Raw genomic sequence first — 22,176 nt, 5'->3', positions numbered from 1 at the left:
TGTTACGCCAATGAAGGTGGCTGAGTGACAAAAGATGAGTGTAACAGATCCACCTCTGGTCTGGTGCGAGCAGTATCAGCGGAGCCTGATCGACCTGCACATTCAGTAGTGGTTTAGATAGAAGCATGATTGGCAGGAACGTGTACAGCAGACACAGAGAGCAGCTGAAATTGAAGGTCTGTCCACAGCGTGGCAAAGAAATCCACTCAAGGAAATCCCAATCTAAAGGAGACTGCCTCTGTCATTTCAGGGTGTAGTTCCCATTCGTGGTCATCCAAGGAAAGACAACTGAGGGCGCCTCCCAACATAGGGACCACAAACCCAAGCCACCCAGTTTGTGGACATAATGGACCGTAGTGACGTTAGCTGCCCTTCAGCACACTATGTAACACATGCAGTTGGCGCAAGTTTATATGCAGGTGCTATTTTGACATGACGTAAAAGCCCCAAACTGTCATGGCACCCAGGTGAACACAACAGCCTTCCGAGTGCACATATGTAACCACAGTAGCCTTAGCCTGAGAAGGTCTGAATGGGTGACCAGTTGAGGTCTGGATGCACCAACTGGAATATTAGTACCTTGGTGACCAACTCTTTGCCTCCTCTGACATCACACCACAGGAGGTTTTTTAACCATCACCTGCAAGAGGCGCCAACAAGATGCACAAGGCCATGAGGCCTGGCAGACGTTAGATCCACAGGACTGGCATTCAAGTTTGAGTCAGACACTGGAATCATAGCCCAAACATCCTCAATCCTCTGAGGAGGAAGAAAGGCCTACATAAGGTTTGTGTGAAGTACCAACCCACATAAGGGCAGCTTCTGTGTTTGAGGTGGTGACGCCTTTAGGCATTGATGGTAAAGCCCAAGTCATGGAGGAGAGTCATCAACTGAAGATGATCCTGGACCAATGCTGGGAAGACCGCTTTCACTATTCATTCATTCAAATATAGAAATACACGGCCCTTAATTGTTGCAGTGAAGCAGCCACAATCACCTGCACTTTCAGTATAAGCGGTGTGTGGCTGCAGTCAGTCTCAGGTGTATGACAGCAAACTGACAGTGCTGAGGTCCCCATCATGAACCTCAAGACGTGCCAGTGGGTGGGGAGAATTGGGAGAGGAAAGAAAAAATCCTAGAGGTCCAAGGACATAAGAATCTCCTGAGTTCCAGGTCAACAGGACATGGCTCAGGGAAAGCATCTTAAATTTGTCCTGTTGGATGAATAGGTTCGGAAGGCAGAGGAACCAGGATGGGCCATTCTTTCTTGTGGTACAATAAGTAAAATTAATACATTTCTGTCCCTCTCTCTTCCATAGGTACCACCTTTATGGCCCCACCGTCAAGCAAGACAGGGACGTCCTGGAGCGAGGCATGTATCAGCAAGCATGCGTTGAAGGAAGGGGGGTGTGCCTGGAGGGGAGGATAGATACATAAGGTGGATAAGCTGGATGACCCAGTGGTCCGTTGTGACTGCCACCTAACTGATGACAAAATGGAGACACTCTTCCACTGTAAGGTAAAGTCATTAAGGGGAGAAGTAAGAGGTGTCTAGAAGCTGCAGAGCCTGAAAAGAATGATGGGTACTGGACCTACTGCTGGTGATGAAATCCTCTAGATAAATCCCTGCTTCAAAATGAGAGATATAGCTACTGTGGTGTTTGGACAGGGTGAGACAGCTGTCTTTGTCAAGCCTGCACAGCTTTAGAATAACCACAGAACTTTCGGTATTGTTGCAGAACTGCTATGTTGGGGAAGATTAGACTAGGGAATGAGCCTTAGTCCTGATGTTCTTGAAATGCCACAAAGAGTCTGCCTTGTCTCCTAATTGCATCTTGTTGTCAAAAAGTATTTTCATGATTGTAGCCTGGAAGTCTATTGAAAATCCAGTGAACCGCTTCAAAAGATGCTGCTGCACTGTAACAGCTGTAGCCACATGCCAAGCCAACTGTGTCTGCAGAGACAAAGCCACATTTTAGGAACTGTTGACACATCCAGTCCCTCATTTACTTTGTCAGAAAACAGAGTTTGGATATGGTATGGTACAGCAGACTAGTAACTAAGCTTTGCATGATCCCACAAGGGGTATTAGATTTGACTTCTGCATTAGGTGCCATCAATTCCAAGGCCTCTGTAGCCTTCCAAACAACTATAGTGAGAGATGAATCCTCCTTCAAAGCTGGGCCGGAAAGGGGGGGGGGGGGGGAGGAGTAGGGAATGATGCTTGCTGGTAAAGTACTTAAGTCATTAGCATTCTGTAAGTGTAAGAATACGTCAACCTCATTATTATACAGTGGCAGAGTCATCATCCTCCTTATGGCAATAGCCTTTGTCCTCCATAGCCAAGGCATCGGAATCTAAACCGGAAATACATTCACACTGTGGTGTTCACAAATCGGTTTATCGCTAATGGCCTGATGTTTATCCTTTGCCATACAGAGGATACCTTCTATCGACTCCTTGGCTGGTAGGAAGTCAGCTCCAAGGGCAGTGATGCTATTGGTGTCAAAGAGAGACAGGGGAATTGGTTATTGCATCTTAGCTGGCTCCAACTTTGCCTCAGTCCCCAGGGCAGGAGCCTGTGTTGGCCTGTTGTCAGTGTTGTCGAACCTGCAAGAAATCACCCTTGCCCCTATAAGGAGCGGCCCACAGAGCTGTAGAGCTGTCCTGCTTCAACACTGGTAGCAGCAAGTACTTGTCCTGGGAAACTCCCAGCTCATCTTGTTGATAGGGATGATGATGAGGAAGAGTTCAGCATTGGGGAACTGCGTAGAGACTCCGAACCGTACAGAAGTAGGCTTCTCCTTGTCATGCAGCTTTTTGTGGGAAAATCTCTTAGGTGAACATTCCTTGGATATTACCTCTTGGAGTATGAGGCTAACTATTGGTCTCCCTGGGGGGCTTAGTCAGAAACAGCTTAGCTCCCCATTCCCTGATGGTCTTCCGGAGCATGGAGCTGCATAAGTCGCAAGTCACTGAGTTATGTTGAGACCACAAACACCATATACAAGAATTATGTGGGTTTGTAAGAGACCTCTTCTTGCAGCACCTTCTACCAAGCTTGAAGCACAAGTCCTTTAGTGGAGACATTTGGCATAGTCACTGTTGTGGCCTCAGGAATTCCTCTATGGGACACAAAAACACATAGTTTCAGGCCACATTACAGGGATACGAAGAAACAGGAGATAATGCCAGTGTACCACTTGGTACCTAATAAACTCAGGTAATGTCACATCTGGAGACTCAGGCCATGTGGCACCATCATTACTGGGGAAAGAGATTTCCAGACCAGTCTGAAGCCTGGAAGGAGTATTCTCAAGGTGAGGAATCTACAGAAAGGTGTACCATCTTACAAAACAAGATTTTGAGAGGCACTCATTTCTTTTATATGGTGTCTGCAGTTCCAACTGCTTTTTTTCGGATGACCCATTTCTGAATTGTTTTAAAAAAGTAATGCTACACTGCACATTTTGAATCTCCCCTAAAAACACAAATTACAGAGTTGACTTTGGGTCTACCTACTGCTTATCATTGGCTGGTTTTCTTGTCAAGCTTTTTTTAATTGCACAACACATTCTGGGTAATAGCATGACAGCAGTGTCTGGCTTGGGTGGGGAGGGGAGGGGAGGGGAGAAGAGGAACACCGAGTCGGCGGGAGCAGAGAAGCTTTGAGGCAGCGTCCGGCAGAGGCAGGTAAGTTCTTTTATTTATTTTTTATTATCCCCCTCCGTGCTGCCCCACCAAGTTTTAGTGGCAGCAGCTGCCAATGCCAGGAATCTGCAGTCGGTATATGTGTATGTGCTGCTACTGCTCAAGAATATGTACAAATCTTTGAACTTTGTTTTTGTATACAGAGTGCAGTATCTGTACAGGGTTCATCATGTATGCTCATCTTAAAAGCATGTTTGAGTATCTTTTTCAATACACGCAGTGAGGGTGTTTTTCTCTCATGGCTTCTCTTTATATTCGCTGTCTCAGTTACAGAAAATGCAATGCTTGTCCCTATCAACACTCACATGGACTTCAGGATGCAGCTTAATGAGAAATCGTCTCCTCTTGAAGCTCAACTTTCTGATCTTGGACCAGTTAAAGGTGTTGATTTTTGTGTTACCCTAAGAAGACAAAAAAAGCAAGAGTTAAGAGCGGTGCTTGCAAATGAATTAATAGGGGCTAGAAGAACAGCCCCACTGAGAAGCCTGAATGGAGAAACTTTACACGTAAAATATTGACAATGCAATTTCTCATTCATGGGAGCACCTAACCATTCTAGTTCCATGGTCTCTCTTCACTTATCCTAAGCAATGGGATTCTTTATCCAGATTTTGGCAGTTTGTTATGGTGTCTTGCCATTGAGAATATATCATATCTAGACGTTACAAAACATACCCAAACACTTATTTTCTTGTATAAGCCCCCGGTGTAATAGGAGTGGCAGAGACGGAGAGCCGCGTATTCGGCCCGGACCTAGTCAAGTTCCGTGAGCTGTTTCCGTTCCACGCAAAGTTGATGCTAGGCACTGGCAGCTCCAGTGCAGTGGTGCATCTGCTCTAGCTCAGCGACACGTTGAGTAAGCTTGGCTCGTTTGCGACTATGCTCCAGGTTTTCGGCTGTGGATATGGCTATAAATTCCCCCCGTAACACCGCCTTGAGAGCTGTCCATTGTGTCGCTGAAGAGGTGTCTGGAGTAGCGTTGAGGGCAAGGTCATTCGTGATAGCGGCCTTTACTTGGTCAACTGTGGAAGCCCAGCGCAGCAATGCATCGCGCAGTCGCCAGTGTCTCAATGGCTGTCGTGTGGGAGAGAATTGAAAGGAGGCAATGACTGGGGAGTGATCTGTGAACGACCAAAAATATCCTTCAGAGATTTCACCTTTTTTGTCCTGGACGTGGACATGCTCTTTCGTCACCCCAAAGCCAATTAGAGAGAGGAGCGGGCGCTAGAGAAACTCCTGCTCATCCAACAAGGCGTCAGGCAAGTGGTATGGCAGGTGCGCTATGCAGGCTGCATCTGTCCCCCGCGATCACACCCGGGCCGTCCACTTCCGTTGTAGAGTTTATGTCTCCAAGTGGGGGCAAAAAGCACCACCCCCATGCCGCTTCCTCAGAGCACCAGGGTCTTGTGGGGTTGTCGCTGGGAGGAGCGGTCAGGCAGCGGCGGCAGGAGGTGAGGACTGAGGCATCAGGTAGCAGGCCCAGTCCAGAGGGAGAGTCAGGTGTCAATGCAGCTTGGTCAGGAAGGCCCCCCACCCAGGTTCTCTCAAAGCTTGTGAGGACTTTGCGCAGTATGTTCAATAGGTTCCGGCATGCAGGGACTACCTCCACTCAGGACAGGGTGCCCTCCGTCGCGCAGTCACCCACAGGACACTCTTACCGTGAGTCCGCCTGGAGGAGAGTTCCCGTGGGCCACAGCAGCAGGCTATTTCAGGGATTGCGTGTGGAGATCTACTGTGTAGGCCCAAAGTCCAGCGCTATGCCCCCAGAGGGAGCCCCACCAGGAAAGTCGTAGCGGCGCCCAAGTGTCCCCACACTGTCCCACGGGCGCGTCTGAAATCGAGGCCGGGGATCGCCCGGGTCTAGTGCGATGGTGAGTCTAGTGCGATGGTGAGCCCAGATGGTATGCAGGCAATGCACGTGTCCAGGCCCATGAATGCCAGGAGCCGAACTCGAGAGGCTGCGTACAGCAGCTAATGGCATCCAATATGTCTCAGGGAAGCCAGGCCACCCCCTCCGGCAGTCCAAGAAGCAAGTCGGGGTTCCGGGTCTGGTCGCGGGTGGTGCCGCTTTCGGAGCTCTGCAGAACAGGGACTACCCCCAGAGCCGATGCCAGGCTCACCCCCTCAAGCACCGACGCAACGCTCTGGGCCTCCAGGCGGCACAGCGGGGCGATGCAGCATCGCTAGCTCCTTCTTCTCCCCGGGTGTGGATCACTGCCAATAGAAGAGCTGACCCCCTGGTGCGTCCATAGGTTGCTGAGCCGGCAATGTCCTTCGCTGCCGGAGGAGCTCCATGGGTCACCGTCACTCCTCCGGGGGCTCAAGCAGGTGCGTTTGCAGTCTTTTGGCCCGCTCGAGGCTTCGGGCCCTTCCCGTGCGTCGCCAGAGGCTCCCGCTCTCTCCGTGGGCAGCCCTGAGATGAAGGCCGGGGATCCTGCGACTTGGTAGGCCGTTCACTGCTATCCGCTTGAACTTTCAGGTCTGGCGATCCCCTCTCCGCCAGTCAATGGAGGCACCCACCGTGTCCCCGAAGTGCTCCGATAGGGCCGAGGGCAACCCCCCAAGCCGCAATTGCCTCCGCAGTCCCAGCAGCAGTCAGGACGGGGTCCACACCCCTGCCCAGAGTCTGGCGCACCCCGGGGTGGATCAAGGCCACAGGCGGCTGGGCAGCGTTGCGGGAAACCCGCGTGTAATCCGGGTCGCCGATGGGGCGGCTAGGTGGTAGGTAGCTGGCCCCGATGGTTCGCCAGGCGTTTACGAGGAGAGGGTCGTGTCACCTCACATGCGGTCTCGGTGAGGCGGCTGCCCTCGGGGTCTGCAGCGGGGCTATGAGGTCAGCACGGGGAGACCCTCACCAGAGAGACACTCCAGTGATCATTCAAGCTGTTTTGCGCCCCATAGGTGTCCGGGAGTGCTATTTTCGGCGGGCAGGAGCTTCAAACTACACGTCATACTTCGCCGCCATCTTGGCCACGCCCCCCTTCAGTTGATCTTTAGACGAGAATGGGGCCCACTAAGGCCCCAAGCTGTGGGATAGCACGTCCTCTACTACACCGTGCTACAGGGCTTGTTACATAGACACGCACGCATGATGCTTCCCTCATACCTGGAGGGGAGACCTGATCATTTAGCCTGGGCGACTAAGTCAGACTGAGTGTGGGAGGTGGTCAAATCACCTTAACATGTCCGGTGGGGGAGCGAGCTGATACCTCGGTCCTATCGTCCCTGCGCCCACACATGTGGATTCTTTAACCCGCAGTCAGAGCCTTACCACCGATCTGAAATTTAGGACAGTTCTTGCCAGGGAACGGGGGACTGATGCATAGGTCCTTGAGCGGGTGGGGAGTGGCGACACGGAACCAAGGGTAATCACAGTCGGATCCTGGAATGTAAAAGGCCTGCACTCGCCGTACACTAGGCAAAAGGTCTGGAAATATATCTCTGATCACCAACTAGATATAATAGCTCTACATCTACCCCGAGCGGAACTGACCCGCCTCCGCCACAAAAGCTACCCCTTAATATACAGAGCATCTGCACTCACTAAACACCGGGGGACCACAATCCTTTTTCACACGTCTACGAAATTTTAACCCACCGATACCAAATCAGACAAGGAGGGACGTTGGGTAATGGTCAAAGGCATTTTGAAGGGTAGACTTTGCACATTAATTTCGGCATATGCACCTAACACAGGTCAGGCAGTTTTCTTACACATGCTCTTGGGGAGGATTCAGGACTTTGCGGAGGGACCAACACTCTTACTGGGGGATTTTAACTTAACATGGCAGGCAGACCTTGATAGCACGCACACTCATCGCCCGGAGTCTAGTGTCTTCTCCGCAGAGGCTAAACAACAGATACATGACATGTGCCTTAGAGAAGCTTGGCGGACCCTCTACCCCCAGACATGGGACTATACCTTTTATTCACATATGCATCGCACATACTCTAGACTCGATTACATATTCATTAGCCCAAATTTACTGGGAGCTCTCCGGGAGGCCAAGATTTTCCCGCTCTCCGTGTCCGACCACAGTCTCGTTTCGATCTGTCTGTCCTGGGGCAACTTAGCATCCACATCTCCCAAATGGTATTTTCCAGCTTCACTCACGAGGTACAGGGTACTCTGTACGGAATTAAGGGAAACAATCACAGATTTCTTCACCAGGAATGTGCCTGAAACCACATCCGTGTTCAATAACTGGGATGCCTTCAAGGTGGTTTTTAGAGGCCGCTGTATTGCTCTTAACTCTGAGTTGAACAAAAGACGGACAAAAGAACGAGTAGATCAAGAAGCCGAACTGTCCTCAACGAAAACGTCCCATAAAAACAAACCCACCAGAGTGACCCTTCGCACGCTCACTGCACTCAGGGGAAAGCTTAGAGCCATATATAATAATCGGATGGAGTATACTCTCTTGAAACTCCGTCACCTTTCTTATTCGCAAGGAAATAAGATAGATAGACATTTAGCTCGGCAGTTGAAAGACAAGCGAGAGCGGGTATATACAGCTGGCATAAGGGAGGGGCAGGGGGAGCTGACTCATAACGACGCAGAGAAAGCTGATATTTTTGGAGCTTTTTACGGACGCCTCTATACGGGGGAAACACGGGACTTAGAGGCACAATGTAACTATTTGCAGTCACTACAACTCCCCCAGGTCTCCCGGGACTGGAATCATAGGCTTACGACTCCTATAATGGCCGAGGAAGTGGCTCTAGCCATCAAATCCCTCAAACCACAGAAAGCCCCAGGTCCCGACGGATATACAGACAAATTTTAGAAAACTCTCACTTCGGATCTCCTGCCACACCTTTTTAATGCAAAGGCAGAGGCAGGTACAGTTACTCCCTCGATGGCGGAAGCTGTGATCACAGTTATTCCAAAACCAGGAAAGTTGTACTCCTCTATCCTCGCAGCCCGAATGAACGATCTCATGCCCCTTGTTATCCACCCAGACCGGTCTGGCTTTATCAAAGGCCGCCAGACTCATGATAACACCAGACGCATCATCCACCTAATCGAAAAGGCTAATAAGAAACAGATACCGGCAGTGCTAGTGGGGTTAGATGCCGAGAAGGCATTCGATAGAGTGGATTGGGCGTTTCTTTTTACTACACTCACAACTTTTGGGTTTACAGATCCATTTATTCATATGGTACCGGCTATGTCCTATTGGCCAAACGGAGCATTGCTATGCACTGGCGCTCCCCCACCGGTCCCCCATTGGCGGCTTGGGTGGGAGCTACACACAAATGGGCGACTGCGGAGGAGGAAACATTACGGGAGGAGGAGGTGAGAGGGACCCGCAAGCACCCCATATCAATGGAATGGGCCATGTTGTTATATAGATTCAAGCAATTAACCCCTGGCGAAGACCCTAAAGGCGACACACCTGCACTACCAGCCCTGCATACGCAGTCTTAAATCCTGACCACCTAACCCCTTCACATGTTGGGGATATGATCGCATACAAAGTAGCACCATAGAACATACTATCACAATGGCCAGTCAGGTCTAAGAGTCGATGCACTCGCAATTCATTGGGGCGCCACACCCACACGACTGTTCGAGCATTAGTTTGAGAGGCCTGGACGTGAACTTCCAAGCACAGCCCCTAGTTTTTACCTGTGTTACACCCCAGTTCAAGTGACATATTTTCTATCAGAGCCCATAGGGTACACACATTGTTTTTGTATTTTTATTGTTTCCTTTCCTTGCCAATTGTCCTTCAGTCTTTGCAGACGAAATGTGATACCGCATACTGTGCTATACGGCATAATTGATGGATGGATAGGTATACTGTACAGTAGATAAAATCTGAAAATGTCAATAAAAATATGTTAAAAAAAAAAAAAAATGGTACTGGCTATGTCCAACCCCGCTGGAGAGTGCAGGTAAATGGGATTTTGTCGGCTCCCTTTCTCTTGACTAGGGGTACCCGCCAGGGGTGCCCCTTGTCACCTCTCTTGTTCGCCCTCAGTATAGAGCCGCTGGCCTTGGCCATCGGCGCCGCACCAGAGATCAAGGGCATCCCCTTTGGTGGGGAAATGCACAAGATATCACTTTTCGCGGACGATATGCTCTTGTCACCCACAGACCCGACCACCTCTCTCCCTGCGCTGCAGACGGAACTCACACGCTTTGAAGCGGTGGAGGGCTTTAAGGTGAATATAGACAAATCCTACATTCTTAACCTCACGGTTCCTGCTGCCGAATTTGAGGAACTTCCTAACTGCACTCAACTACAATGGACTACACGGCCTCTCCAATATCTGGGAGTTCAATTGACGCCCCGTGTCGAGGAGTAATACAGAGCTAACTTCCCACCCTCTCTCTTGAAACTCCAAGCTGATCTTACACAATGGGAGCCGCTCTTTATCTCCTGACTTGGCCACATTCATGCGGTTAAAATGACAGTGCTTCCTAAACTCTTGCACCTTTTTCAGGCTCTCCCTGTCGAACTGGACAAGGATTTTTTTTCCCTAAATTAAAATCTATGGTTCTGCGGTTTGTTTGGCAGGGAGGACGTGCGCGGTTTTCCTTCTCAATCTTGAGGAAGCCAAGGGGGAGGGAGAGGCGGGCCTCCCGGACTTTGGCCTTTATTATAAGGCAGCTCAGTTACGTGTGGTTACAGAATGGGCCAAGAGGGAATCAGAGAAGCATTGGCTTCATATGGACAGGGCGGTGGCAGGGAGGACGATTTGGGACCTCATTTGGATACCCAAGAGGGAAAGACCAGAGAATGCCTACATCAGCATGCCTACTCGAGCTACCCTAAAAGTGTCGGACTCTTTATCACGGAACGACCAGTGGACCACGTTCCCGTCACCTTACACGCCCATCCACTTTAATCCGGCCTTCCCTCCGGCCGCACAGGAAGGACCCTTTGACCAGTGGAGAGAGGGGGGCTGCAGAGCACTGACACACCTCTTCCATAATTACGATATCCTCACCTTTGACAGCTGCAAGAGGGACTATAGGTTGGGACATGCAGAGTATTATCATTATTTTCAATTGAAACATTGGGCGCTTACACCCCACATTTATGAAGCAGCCACTCCCCCCTTACGAAATTTGAAAAATATGTGCAGACTGTAGACTCTATGAAAGGAGGGATTTCGTATCTGTACAACTATCTTCTCACCTCTATACACACCCCGAGGCCCCGATACATGCACATGTGAGAGGGTATCTTACAACGTGACATTCAGGATAGAGAATGGGCGGGGCTCTGGTCAGATATCAAGAAATTCAACCATTCCATAGAACTAAGAGAGGCACATCTAAAAACGATGATGGACTAGTATCTATACCCTACCAAAATCAAAAAGATATTTCCTGAGTCGTCTGGTATGTACGACCCTCCTGGGAAGAATTCCTCGCAGAAATCAAAGATATGCTGGGGTATCCTATTCCGACCTCCATGGCAGACATTCTACTCGGTCTTCGCGACCCCTCCCACAAACATCAAACTAAGGCTGATAAGGCCATTATGTGACCTAGCTCTGCTAAAGAATCGACCGACAAACAGCAAGTTTCATCTCCCCTATGAACGGAATCCCTGGGTGATATCCCATGTGAAAGGCACCCGGGTCACCACTAGAAAAGGCAGAGAAACAGTGACCAGAAACATTTCGCAATTCAAAAACTTTCACCCGGCCTCTACTGCTCCAGCGGACCTGAGACTGCCCCAGCCTGAGAACAGACTGGAATCCGACAATGAGGAAGAATCTTCTGGAGCCAGCAGCCACAAACTGGCCCCTGAGGTGGAACTGGTACCGGAAGGGGAGTCCCTCACGGAAGGGGCTCTGGTGTGACCATGCGCACCCCCGATGCACGGGGTGCTTCTCAGGTCAGTGATGCGGAGGGAGAGCCGACTGGGTGTGGACAATCCCAGTATCGCCTTCGGCAGAATCCTGAGCTGACTCGCAAGCTGAGAGACTACTTCATGTAAGACTGTTCCAGCTTATTTCACTGTATTCATGTTGCTGAATATCATAACCATGCACATTGTTTGGTTGCGATAGTTTTGTTTGTTTTGGGGAGGAATGTGATGAAGCACTCATGAGGTAAGGAGTGCGCCCAGTGGGGTGTGGGGATCCTGACCCGGAGGGAGGGGTGTTTGGAGTGTTCTCCCCACAGAGTTCTAGGATCTTAGTATCGCCCAGGTTCATGTGACCCTCGATGAATAAACTGGCTTCTGCAGAGGTGACGTCAGTAGACGCGAGAACGCGGGAGCTATCAGACCCATAATTGGCTCTGTCAATATTTACCGGGGGCAATAGTGAGGGTCCCTACTGACCGCAACAGCGACAGCCATTGCGTGGGGGCCACCAACACAACCGACATCTAGAAATAGGCACATTATAAAATTAATTCCAAATAAGATAGCTTTGTGGGTAAAAACACCTTTAGCAAAGATCCATGAACATCATTTGAGTGAGCGGGATCAAATTCCTCGCATTCTCGGGTGGATCTGATATTTTTTAACCTTGTTGAGAGCTTCCATCGGTTGCAAAAGCCTCAGTTCTTGTGGCGGATAAATAAGCCAGGAGCAGGAAAGAAAAAAAAGTGCAATAGGGGTACATGTAGCTCTCAACAGTGTTTATCTCACAGTGAGGAGATCCCAAGAAACGCCCTAGAGAGAAAGGTGTGAAGGTTTGTATCAGCATTTCTTACTAGCGTGCATTTTTTTCGCTACGGATGTTGCGCAGTTTTTATCTCACTGTGAGGAGATCCCGAGAATTGCCCTAGAGAGAAAGGTGTGAAGGTTTGTATCAGCATTTCTTACTAGCGTGCATTTTTTTCGCTACGGATGTTGCGCAGTTTTTATCTCACTGTGAGGAGATCCCGAGAATTGCCCTAGAGAGAAAGGTGTGAAGGTTTGTATCAGCATTTCTTACTAGACTGCATTTTTTTTACTACGGATGTTGTGGTTTAAATAGTTTAGCTATTAATCTTTCATTTTACTGATATTGTGGTCTTCATTATTAAATACTGTTATTATTAGTACTTTTTGTTCGTACATTCTTTTTAATCGGATGTTAATCGGCAATGGGCACGAAACACTGCTTGGATTTACCTACAGTCTTCAGCTGAAAAAGGGTGGCTTTTTATCAACTCTCATGAAATTGTGAATGACCTTACAAATGGGTTGATACTCTGCGTGAGCCCTCTGAATAAGTGGGCCAAGTCTGTTGCCTGGCAATCAAGATGGGCTATAAACTCTTCTCTATTGAACAGATGGAGGGGAGGGGTGAGGGAGGTGTCAGTTCGGGCATGTCAATTAAACAGTGTGACCAATCAACTTGGCCATTTGTGTCCAAAATCCCTGGTTTGTTGTGAGTCATCGCTGCCTCAACGTCTTGTGATTTTGGGCCATGTTGCGGGCATCTTTTAAACTTTCCGTTTGCCTACTTGATCGTATGAGCAAACTGCACCATAGTATAAAAGTGAGTTTGTACATTAAGTGTATAATGAATAACTTTCCAATATGGTGAACACAATATAAATTATTTGGTTCTACTAAAATCGCTGATGAAAGCTGAAGAAGAAAAGGATTTATTATTTCTGATGCATTCAATTACTTACCGGTATTTTTTGTGCAACTTGTATGTTATGTGGATTTTTAGTTTCTAATTTAACTCAAATATCCTTGCAACTGAAGGATTTGAAATTATTCTCAGCAATCACATCCTTAGAACTTTACAGGAATCGCTAGCAAGATGATGCCTCCGTAAAGCAGTTTCTCAATCACGAACTGGAATTCACCTATTTATGTTTTTTGACTCTTGAGAAAAAAAACGGATGACAGACAGCAGGAGGGGGCAGTACAACAACAACAACGCTGCAAGTGAGAAAACGAGCTGGGAGGGTAAGAAACAGCCTGCAAATGCAAGCGCTTTTGTGGAGTGCCACAAGTATAATTAAAAACAAGCATTGGCATAGCCAATAGGTCTCGCCTTTGGGACCTTATAAGTGTTTAGCCATGCAACAGTTGCATAACTAAATACTTATAAGGTCCCAAAAGCGACACCTATTGGCTGTGCAAAGCGGCCCTGCGGACGCGAAAGTGAAAGTATTCGCTGTAAAGCGCGGCGCGCGCGCCCGTGCACATGCACTGTAGCTCTAGGCTGGCCTGGTAGCACTTTTTGGAGCCCTCTCAATAAGTCTCGCCAGACCAGCGCATGCGCTGGGTCAGGCGAGACCTAACAAGAGGGACAAGGGCTTTGTAAATGTGACCAACTTAGCATGGTTTACAGCCCTGTGCCCTGTTTACAGAAGCAGCACTGCAAGGAAGCTAAGCTCAGAGCAAGAATGCTCTGCAAACGAAAAGAGAAGCTCATCCAAACACAACAGGAAACAAAGAAAACAAAAGTCCCCCTAGAACAGATAAAGACAACAATGCGTAATGATATCGTAGTGAGTCCCTGCTGCTGGGAGGAACGAAATAGAAAAGGAGGGACAAAGAGTCAGGACTGACCACTTGCAAGCAAGGATTTTTAAAGGACATTGCAACAAACAAATCAAAAGCAGGGGCCTTTATGCCCACAACAGAAGTATACTATACTATACAAGAGGTCGTACGCTCAGGGACATCTTAAGGATTTTAGGGACTTGTTTTGGGGGCCCCTGTTCGGAACAGCTTTGAATTTATGATCCATTTTCAGATCTTTCATGCCCTGTTTGGCCTTGCTATTGCAAAGGTACACACTTGTCTAAATTCTAAATGTGTTTACATCTAATATTCAGGGATAGTGACATGTGTTTTCAATGTTGTAACACAGCAGCAGCTCACTAATATTACTGCAAATAATCTCTGTGATGTCCTCTCATTCCTCATGTTTAAAGTCCGGTTTTGAACTAAAATAAACTTTTTTAATGTATGTTTCATGAAACAAACCCAAGATTTCTCAGCAAAATGCCTTTAAAAGACTCTCACACATCACCCACATTAAAAATAAGTTAAAATAAAACCGTATTTAAAACAATCTGTTTAAGAATTATTCAAGGTCATCAGGACAAGACTCTGGGGAACAGAGCTGTCTCCATGGGGGCCCCCTGAAAGGCTGGGGCCCTGGGCCAGAGCCCACTTTGCCCATGCCTTAAAACGTCTCTGCGTACGTTTACGCTCGACTTAAAAAGGAGTCTGGCCCTGTATGAGCGTGTTGCAAAATATGCTCTATTATGGCTGACTACTCTTAACCCCTTCAGTGCCCCGCCCTTTCCCCGCCCTGTGCCGGGCGTTACATTAGCGGGCGGGGTTCATGACGAGATAGTCTCGTCATGGGCACAGCGCAACCGTGCTCCATGACGAGACTATCTCGTCATGGGCACTGAAGAGGTTAAGGGTCATCACATGCACTGGGCCCAAAATGAGTATGCCAACCCTTACCTTTGTGGGTGACCCAGCATGGTAGTAACTTAACCAGCTGCCGGTTAATCTGCACAACATCCCACTGCTATCCCACTGCTTCCCAGCTTAGGGAATGGGTCCGAAATAAGATGGGAAAGGATAAAGAAGTCCTATAGCATTTATTCTGCTTTGACAAAGCCAAATTAGATCTGCTCTATGCCATACTTTAAGCGACCATCAATAATCTGTAATCTGGATACCACCATTTACTAAAGGATGTGTCAAAGGGATATTTTTGGTTTTAGGGTGTTAAGACCCTATAGCAGTTAGTGTGGAGAGAAAGAATCTGAGTGCATCCTAATCACCCACCAACTTGGACAAGTCCACGCAAACCAAAGCAACAGAACAGATTACCTCTCATTACTAAATGCCACAAATTGTTTTACAAACACTCACGCTTAGGTAAAGAATATAGAGCATATGCTCAGGAGAGATTAATAACTAAACTTTACTGAGTAGATAATCTAACTCCTACTGCAACAGCAATGGACTCTCACTGAAGCAAACTCCTGTAATGACAGACTAAACTGTCATGCCTGGTATTTAAAATTGTTAAGCCGGCTTAATACTCTTCTGGTTTTAAGCTTCGAATTAACTAGAGAAAAGTCAAAGGATCTAATGATGAAGTGTTTATGCTCTCATCCAACAAGTTAATGCACACAATTGGAATCACTGGCGGTACACACTACCTGGAAGACCATCACGCCCATATGAGACACGGCCAGATTGATTTTTGTTCCTTCTCTATCTGAAGCCAGATGAAATCGGATGCCATACATCTCCAGCTTCCGAGCAATTTCAAGAACTTGGAAATCCGATTCAGCAGGAGTTTGGCCCCTGTGGGATGGAAATAAGTGTTACTCAGGCAGCAATCAGTCTTTATGAGCCAGACGCCAAAGGACAAAGCAACGACAAATCTTCAAATCACTCACCAACCTACACATAAAATTCATTTTTGTCCATATGTTTTATTTCTTTTGTAAACTTTTTAATTGTGTTTTAAGGTACAAGCAAGCATTACATTTAGACACATCATTACGCACACGTAAAGACACCACTTTTTAATTTTGTTCATCATGTAATCAGGTACCGTGTTTGATTTAACCATTGCTGGTGAAAAAATACTGTGATAGTAGTTAATAGTCGTAATTAATAGCAGTCAAAATGAGCACAACATAATGCCAACAGTCTTGATATAAAAAGTTCTTTGTTTAGTTTCTATTTAAACAAAAAAAGCATCACAGTATACAAATCGATAATACAGAACAGGAAAATCACCACATTTCCTTAATAATACCATAACAATTAAAAATAATAATGCAGACTTAATCTGGCTCTAGCCCTCTCTAGTGGACACAAGATTTGTATCCAAAAGGCCAGACAGCTTTATAACAAATGTCTTGGCCAGGCAAAAAAGAAATGGGATGATCTGTACTGGCAAGACTTTAAGGAAGCATGTTACGCCAGGGATTCTAGATTGTTCTGGAATGTTGTTAAGTGGAACAGAGGTGGCTTACCGGACAGACAATCAAACCATGTCACGCAAGAGGAGTGGCTAAAGTATTTTAAACCTCAAAACACGTGTAATTTTCCATATAATCCCCTGGGGGTGATATCTCACGTTTTTTACTCCCAAGGTCCTTTTAGTCCCCAGGATGCCTTAACAGCTCTGGGATCTGTAGCTTCAGGGCGTGCCCCAGGATTAGACGGGGTTCCATCCGATCTCTTTCTCCACAATAAAACTTGTTGGAGCAAGTATATTGCACTAGTGGCTAACGCCGTGGCTGAAGGAGCCCCAGTGCCTAAATCATGGGGGGGTGCCGTCATAATCCCAGTTTTTAAGAAGGGAGATAAGACACTCCCAGGTAACTACAGACCTATCAGCTTGATAGCTACAATCCAGAAGATCATTGGGAGGATGGTCTTGAACCTGATACTGGACTGGATTGAAGACAATAGGATTTTGTCCCCTTTTCAAGCTGGTTTCCGTAAATTAACCAGTACAGTGGACCAAGCTTTTCGTTTCGTCCAACTATACTGGAAGGTAGTTACCCTGGGAAAAGGCAGTCTCTATGTCGCTTTCGTGGACTTAAGAGCTGCCTTTGACCTTGTGCTCCGTTCGCAGTTGTGCTTAGTCCTCGTAAAGTTGGGGCTTCCTCTAGAAACCTTGACTTTGGTTATGCGGCTCCATGAGTTTAATTTTGCTAAAATACAGTGGGGAGGTCCTGGTGAAGTTACCTCCGAGTTTCCGGTAGAGCGTGGTGTGCGCCAAGGCTGCACCATGGCCCCCACGCTCCTTTCTCTGTACATCAATGGAGTGGTAGACCGCATGCTTAGTGTTAATACTGACGCCCCAAAGTTGGCTGGGGTTATCACCCCGATATTGATGTTTGCAGACGACACTCTTATTGTATCTAAAACTCCGAGTGGTCTGCAAAGGGCTTTGACAGTGTTTGAAGACTTTTGTCATGAACACGGTTTGGAGGTAAACGTGACCAAGACTAAACTTATGGTTTTTAACCCATACTCAAATTATAAAACGAGAAAGATTTTTCATGAATGGGCAGCCGCTTGAAGTGGTTAACAACTTCGTCTACCTAGGTATGCATGTGACAAATGACAATAAGTGGAGTAGGCACATTGAGATGTCCACTATGAAATTTAGACAGACTTCGGGAGCCTTGATTAGCGAGCACAAAAAATCTTTTACCAAGCCAATTAAACCTGTGCTCCAAGTTTATGAGGCCAAAGCTTTAAGTTCTGTGTTGTATGGGGCTGAGCTATGGGGTTTCGACGCGTTAACCTCTTTAACAGTAGTTGAAAATAAATTCTTCCGTAGCATAACTGGCCTCCCACAGAGTACGCCCCTGGTCCCTTTGAGATATGATCTAGGCAGTAAGGCTATCAAGGACCTAGCCAAACTTCGCCCGGTCTTATACTGGCGGAGGCTTTGGACCACCCCGGAGCTTTCTCTATATGCTATGGGTCTTATGGACGTTATAAAATCTCATATGTTCCATAAAATTGGGTGGTTGAGGTGCCTCCGCGAGTCGTTGATAGATCTGGGTCTGGAGGGGCTGTGGAGCGACCCAGTGGCTGCCTTGTTCCCTCCTAAGAGATTCCTGAAAATGATTTATTGGGAACAGGTTGATTATCGAGTCTGGAGCAATACCAACCGCTCTAGGATGACCAGTCGGTATCTGGAGGCAAAGGTTACACCTGCTCTCGAACCCTACTGGGACTTGATTACTAAACCTAGTGACAGGAAACTCTATTTCCAGCTTAGAGCAGGCTCTCTTCCACTCAGGTCCCTTACAAGTAGGTGGTTCAGTGCAGGTGTAGAAACATGTCCTGCCTGTGGTTCTCAAGATGAATCAATTGCCCACTTTTTGTTTGTTTGTCCTGTATATGCCACCCCTAGACGAGTATGGTTGTCTCCAATGTGCAAAACTCTGGGTACAAGGAGTTGTGCCGTTGCCCTAAGAATTTTATGCACAAGCACTTTATCGATTGTCTCAATCGCCTTAGCTAAATACTTGGGTTGGGCATGGTCTTTAAGGAACAAGGCTTCTATGCAAACTCCGGTAGTACCCCTGTGAGGCTACAAGTCGATGGGATGTGGGTTTTTTTCTCCTTTTTTTTTTCCCCTTTGTAGTTTGACTCGACCTTTGTTCTAACGGACATATTATCCCTTTCCTTCGTTTTGTACTCCTATATATTCCATTCCATCTTTAGTCTATCGGCTTGTTTAATGCTTTTTTAAAAAAAAAAAAACTTAACTTTTAAGTATTTATTGAACGATTCTATGTATTTTATAAGGAATGTTAATAGTTGTCTTATTTTGTATTTGTTTGTGTCTTGTATGAATTTTAAATTCGAATAAAGACTATGATGATGATGAAAAATAATAACAATACAAAGTGCAGTGTGCGTCATAAAGTGCTTAAAGACTTCAATCAGAAAGAGATGGGAACTATACTATTCACTGTAAAGATGAGTTGCAAAAGGATAAAATCCCTAAAATCCATTCTTTTATATGGCCCCAGATTCGCATCACTGTAGTGCTGTCACTTTCTAAAATGGAGATTTCAAGTTTATCAGCCCGTACCCCCATACCTCCAACATTTTCCATCTTGCCTTAGCCTCATTTTACACAAACGGTGTGTTGTGTAATAAAAATAATTCAAAAATGTGCATTGATGCACCTTTATTCGAGAGACATTCATGACTATTCATGAGTAAATATTACTACTTTTAACCTCATCATACATTCTCTCCATGCCCAAATACTTGCTTCATTTAGCTGCTCTCAGTTGAAATATGTCAGCTGTCACCCCAATATTTCCCTATGTGAGAAATTTATAGGCAGATATTATGTGGCCCTTTTGTGACACTTTGAGGAAATCCAGAAAATCATCCCGTGAGCAAGAGCAATTTAAATCCTCCCCCGTCAAACGTAATAAAAAATTACGAAGTTGGAGGTACCAAAAAAAAAACCCGTCTAGGCAGGGAAACCAACTGTTGTAGGACTGCTGGAGGACATCTTAGGGCTGTAGTATTTTATCTTAACACACCTGACCACGAGTTTAAAGGCCCAAACCAGCCCAGCACCTCAAAAAACTAGTATTAATTGCTAGGGGTAAATTAGGATTGTAGCCAAAAGCGTGTATTGATTATAAGAAGTAATAACAAACAATTTCCTAATACAAACCTGTAGGAAAGTAGGATCTGCTTTTATGGTTACCCCCACTTTTTGCTTGATGTAATGCTGGTTCTGACTACTCTGACTGGGATCCTGCTAATCAGGGCCCCAATCTCTGTGCTTTCTCCTTTAAATTGGTTTGGTAAGTACTTGGGTACATCCCAGATTGGACACTGCTGTAACCTTATCAGTCCCTAGTATATGGTAATAAGGTACCCGGGGCATAGGTACCACAGCAGTCCCCCATGGGCCGAGCCATGTATTATGCCACCCATGGGAGACCACTCAATTTGTAACTACAGGCCTGCCATTGCAGCCTGTGTAAAATGGTACTAACACCACTTACGAAAGATATAAGTTTACCTATATCTAAGGTCACAGCATTTAAAACCTATAAATCACCCCTAAGGCAGGCCATACAATCCTGAAGGCAGGGTGATTGGTTCTAAGTGTGAGGGTGCCCCTGCATAAGCAGGACACCCCTACAGCCTATGGAGTCCATTCTCCCGGGTTGTGAGACAGCCATATGACATCTAGAGGGGCACCACGTTATTACGCGATGACCATCTCAAAACTGACTGTAAAGAATCTTATCATTTTTGGTATCAAACATGTTGGAATCATACCCCCACACCATAAACGGTGTGGGAGGTATGATTCCATGCACCGTAAAGTTCTTTTGGGAGGCCCTCTGTGCTCCCGGCTCAAGTCTTCCAGACCCAGACAGCAAGCTAGGCCTGCTGCCGGCCAGAGATACGATTCTGCCCTCCTGCTGCTGAGCCAACCTCAGGCAGGGGAAGGCAGAACAATAGGTATCCTGTCACAGGGAGGTGTGACCAGCTCCCAGACAGGGTTTAGTGTATTGGGACAGGGTGGGGGCGCTTGCCAGCGCGACATAGTCTTCATGTAGGGCACACTTGGCACCCTTCATGCATAGTCCAGTTCAAACCAGTTCAGGGAGCTGTTGGCTTCCGCTCTGGTGCAAATCTGGACAGGGAAGTATCCTCCCCCTTGTCCAGCCCCTCCTTAGGGAGAGACCCCTGAATCATCCCAACCCTTTCCTTAGGGTATTTAAGGGCTTACCGTTGGGTGGGTCCCTAGATTCGTCACGGGACAAGATTAGTTTCAAACACTACTTCTTCTTTAATCATCTGGGCACTCTGGACTTCGCTCTGGGCATCAAGGTAGCAACCGGGAAGACTCCTGCTGCTCCTGGTTTCGTCACCCTGCTCGTCTGCTGCAACGTCTGTGCCTGTGCACCATACAGGAACCTTCCAAGCCCTGTGGGCATCCAAGACACCAGAAGGAATCTTCCTTAAAGTGAAAGAGTCACTTCCCTGCATCTGCAGGCACCGCAACTAAGCTGACCGGTCTGCTGATCCTGGCCTCCCACGGACTCCAAAAGGCTCAGCAACACCGGTAGTGGTTCTTCACATCCCTCAAGGCCTGCCCTGTCCTCTCACTAAGTTTGAGGCCAGTATCTCTCGTCGGAGCCTCAGGAACCAAACCCCTGTGCACTGAGTCGACTTGCAGTTGCAAAGGCTTGTTGGCTACCTTCCACCAAGATCTTCATGCTCAAAGTAGCCCTAACCTCAAGCATCTCCAGTGACCAAGATCTTTGTCCTCACTGCATCACTTGCACCGTGGGCCTGCATCCTTGGTGAGCTGCTCGAGGTCCTCTCACGACTCTAGTGCCTCCGGCCTGTGGGTCCTCTTGAGGGTCATCTTTGAATTCTTTCAGCTCCCCTGATTGCTCGAGGCCTACCCTGACTCTGCTGCTTGTGGTGAGTCTCCTGGACCTTACTGGTCCCGACATTGCATCTTCTTCAACTGCCACATTGGTTGCAGTTGCCAAGGCTTGTTGGTGCTCCCAATGGACACCGACTCCTCAACTCTTGACATCCGACGTGGGACAGCTCATATCCGGCTGCTGGTCTTCCACAGCGTCACCTTGTCCACACAGCTGCAGTTTCAAGGTCACCGTTAATTTCCCTGCAACTCTCGACACCGGTGGGCTTTCGTCTTCCGTGCCTCATGGTCACTCCTGAGTGGCATAGACTCTGTCCCCTCTACTTGCAAGTTCTTCACATCTTGAATCCACCTTTGGGTTCTACCGGACACTTTCCCCTGCTCAGGCAGCGGCATCTTCCTGAAGTCCTCCATTGGGTGCAATAGTGGTTTCCAAAGCCACTTCACACCTATGCACCCGGCTTACCTGGTGTAGGTATCCTGGTTCCTACTGTCTTATAAGGGGTTGCTTCAGGGTCCACTGGGAAGGGTCCTTCTACTTTAAAATTGAAACTGCGACTTACTCATTGACTTGCATTGATCCCGCGGTTG

General features: G+C 47.4%; 1 protein-coding gene across 4 annotated transcripts in view; it reads right to left on the bottom strand.

Annotated features, from left to right (window-relative positions):
• FARP2 (FERM, ARH/RhoGEF and pleckstrin domain protein 2) overlaps positions 1-22,176 on the bottom strand; it is a 1,344,877-nt gene that overhangs the window by 791,239 nt on the left and 531,462 nt on the right. For all 4 annotated transcript variants that reach the window (XR_014970597.1, XM_085634160.1, XM_085634162.1 and 1 more), the window contains exons 8-9: positions 15,824-15,971; positions 4,017-4,112 (exon numbers count right to left, since the gene is read on the bottom strand). Coding sequence is in view for 3 of the 4 variants with exons in the window: in XM_085634160.1 (XP_085490286.1) it covers positions 4,017-4,112; positions 15,824-15,971 (244 nt within the window). In the remaining variant the exon portion in view is untranslated. The remainder of the gene's footprint in view (positions 1-4,016; positions 4,113-15,823; positions 15,972-22,176) is intronic.

The sequence above is a fragment of the Triturus cristatus genome, chromosome 11 (genome assembly GCF_964204655.1).
Source record: "Triturus cristatus chromosome 11, aTriCri1.1, whole genome shotgun sequence".
Classification (NCBI taxonomy): Eukaryota; Metazoa; Chordata; class Amphibia; order Caudata; family Salamandridae; genus Triturus; species Triturus cristatus.
This window is presented reverse-complemented; position numbering and strand designations above follow the sequence as displayed.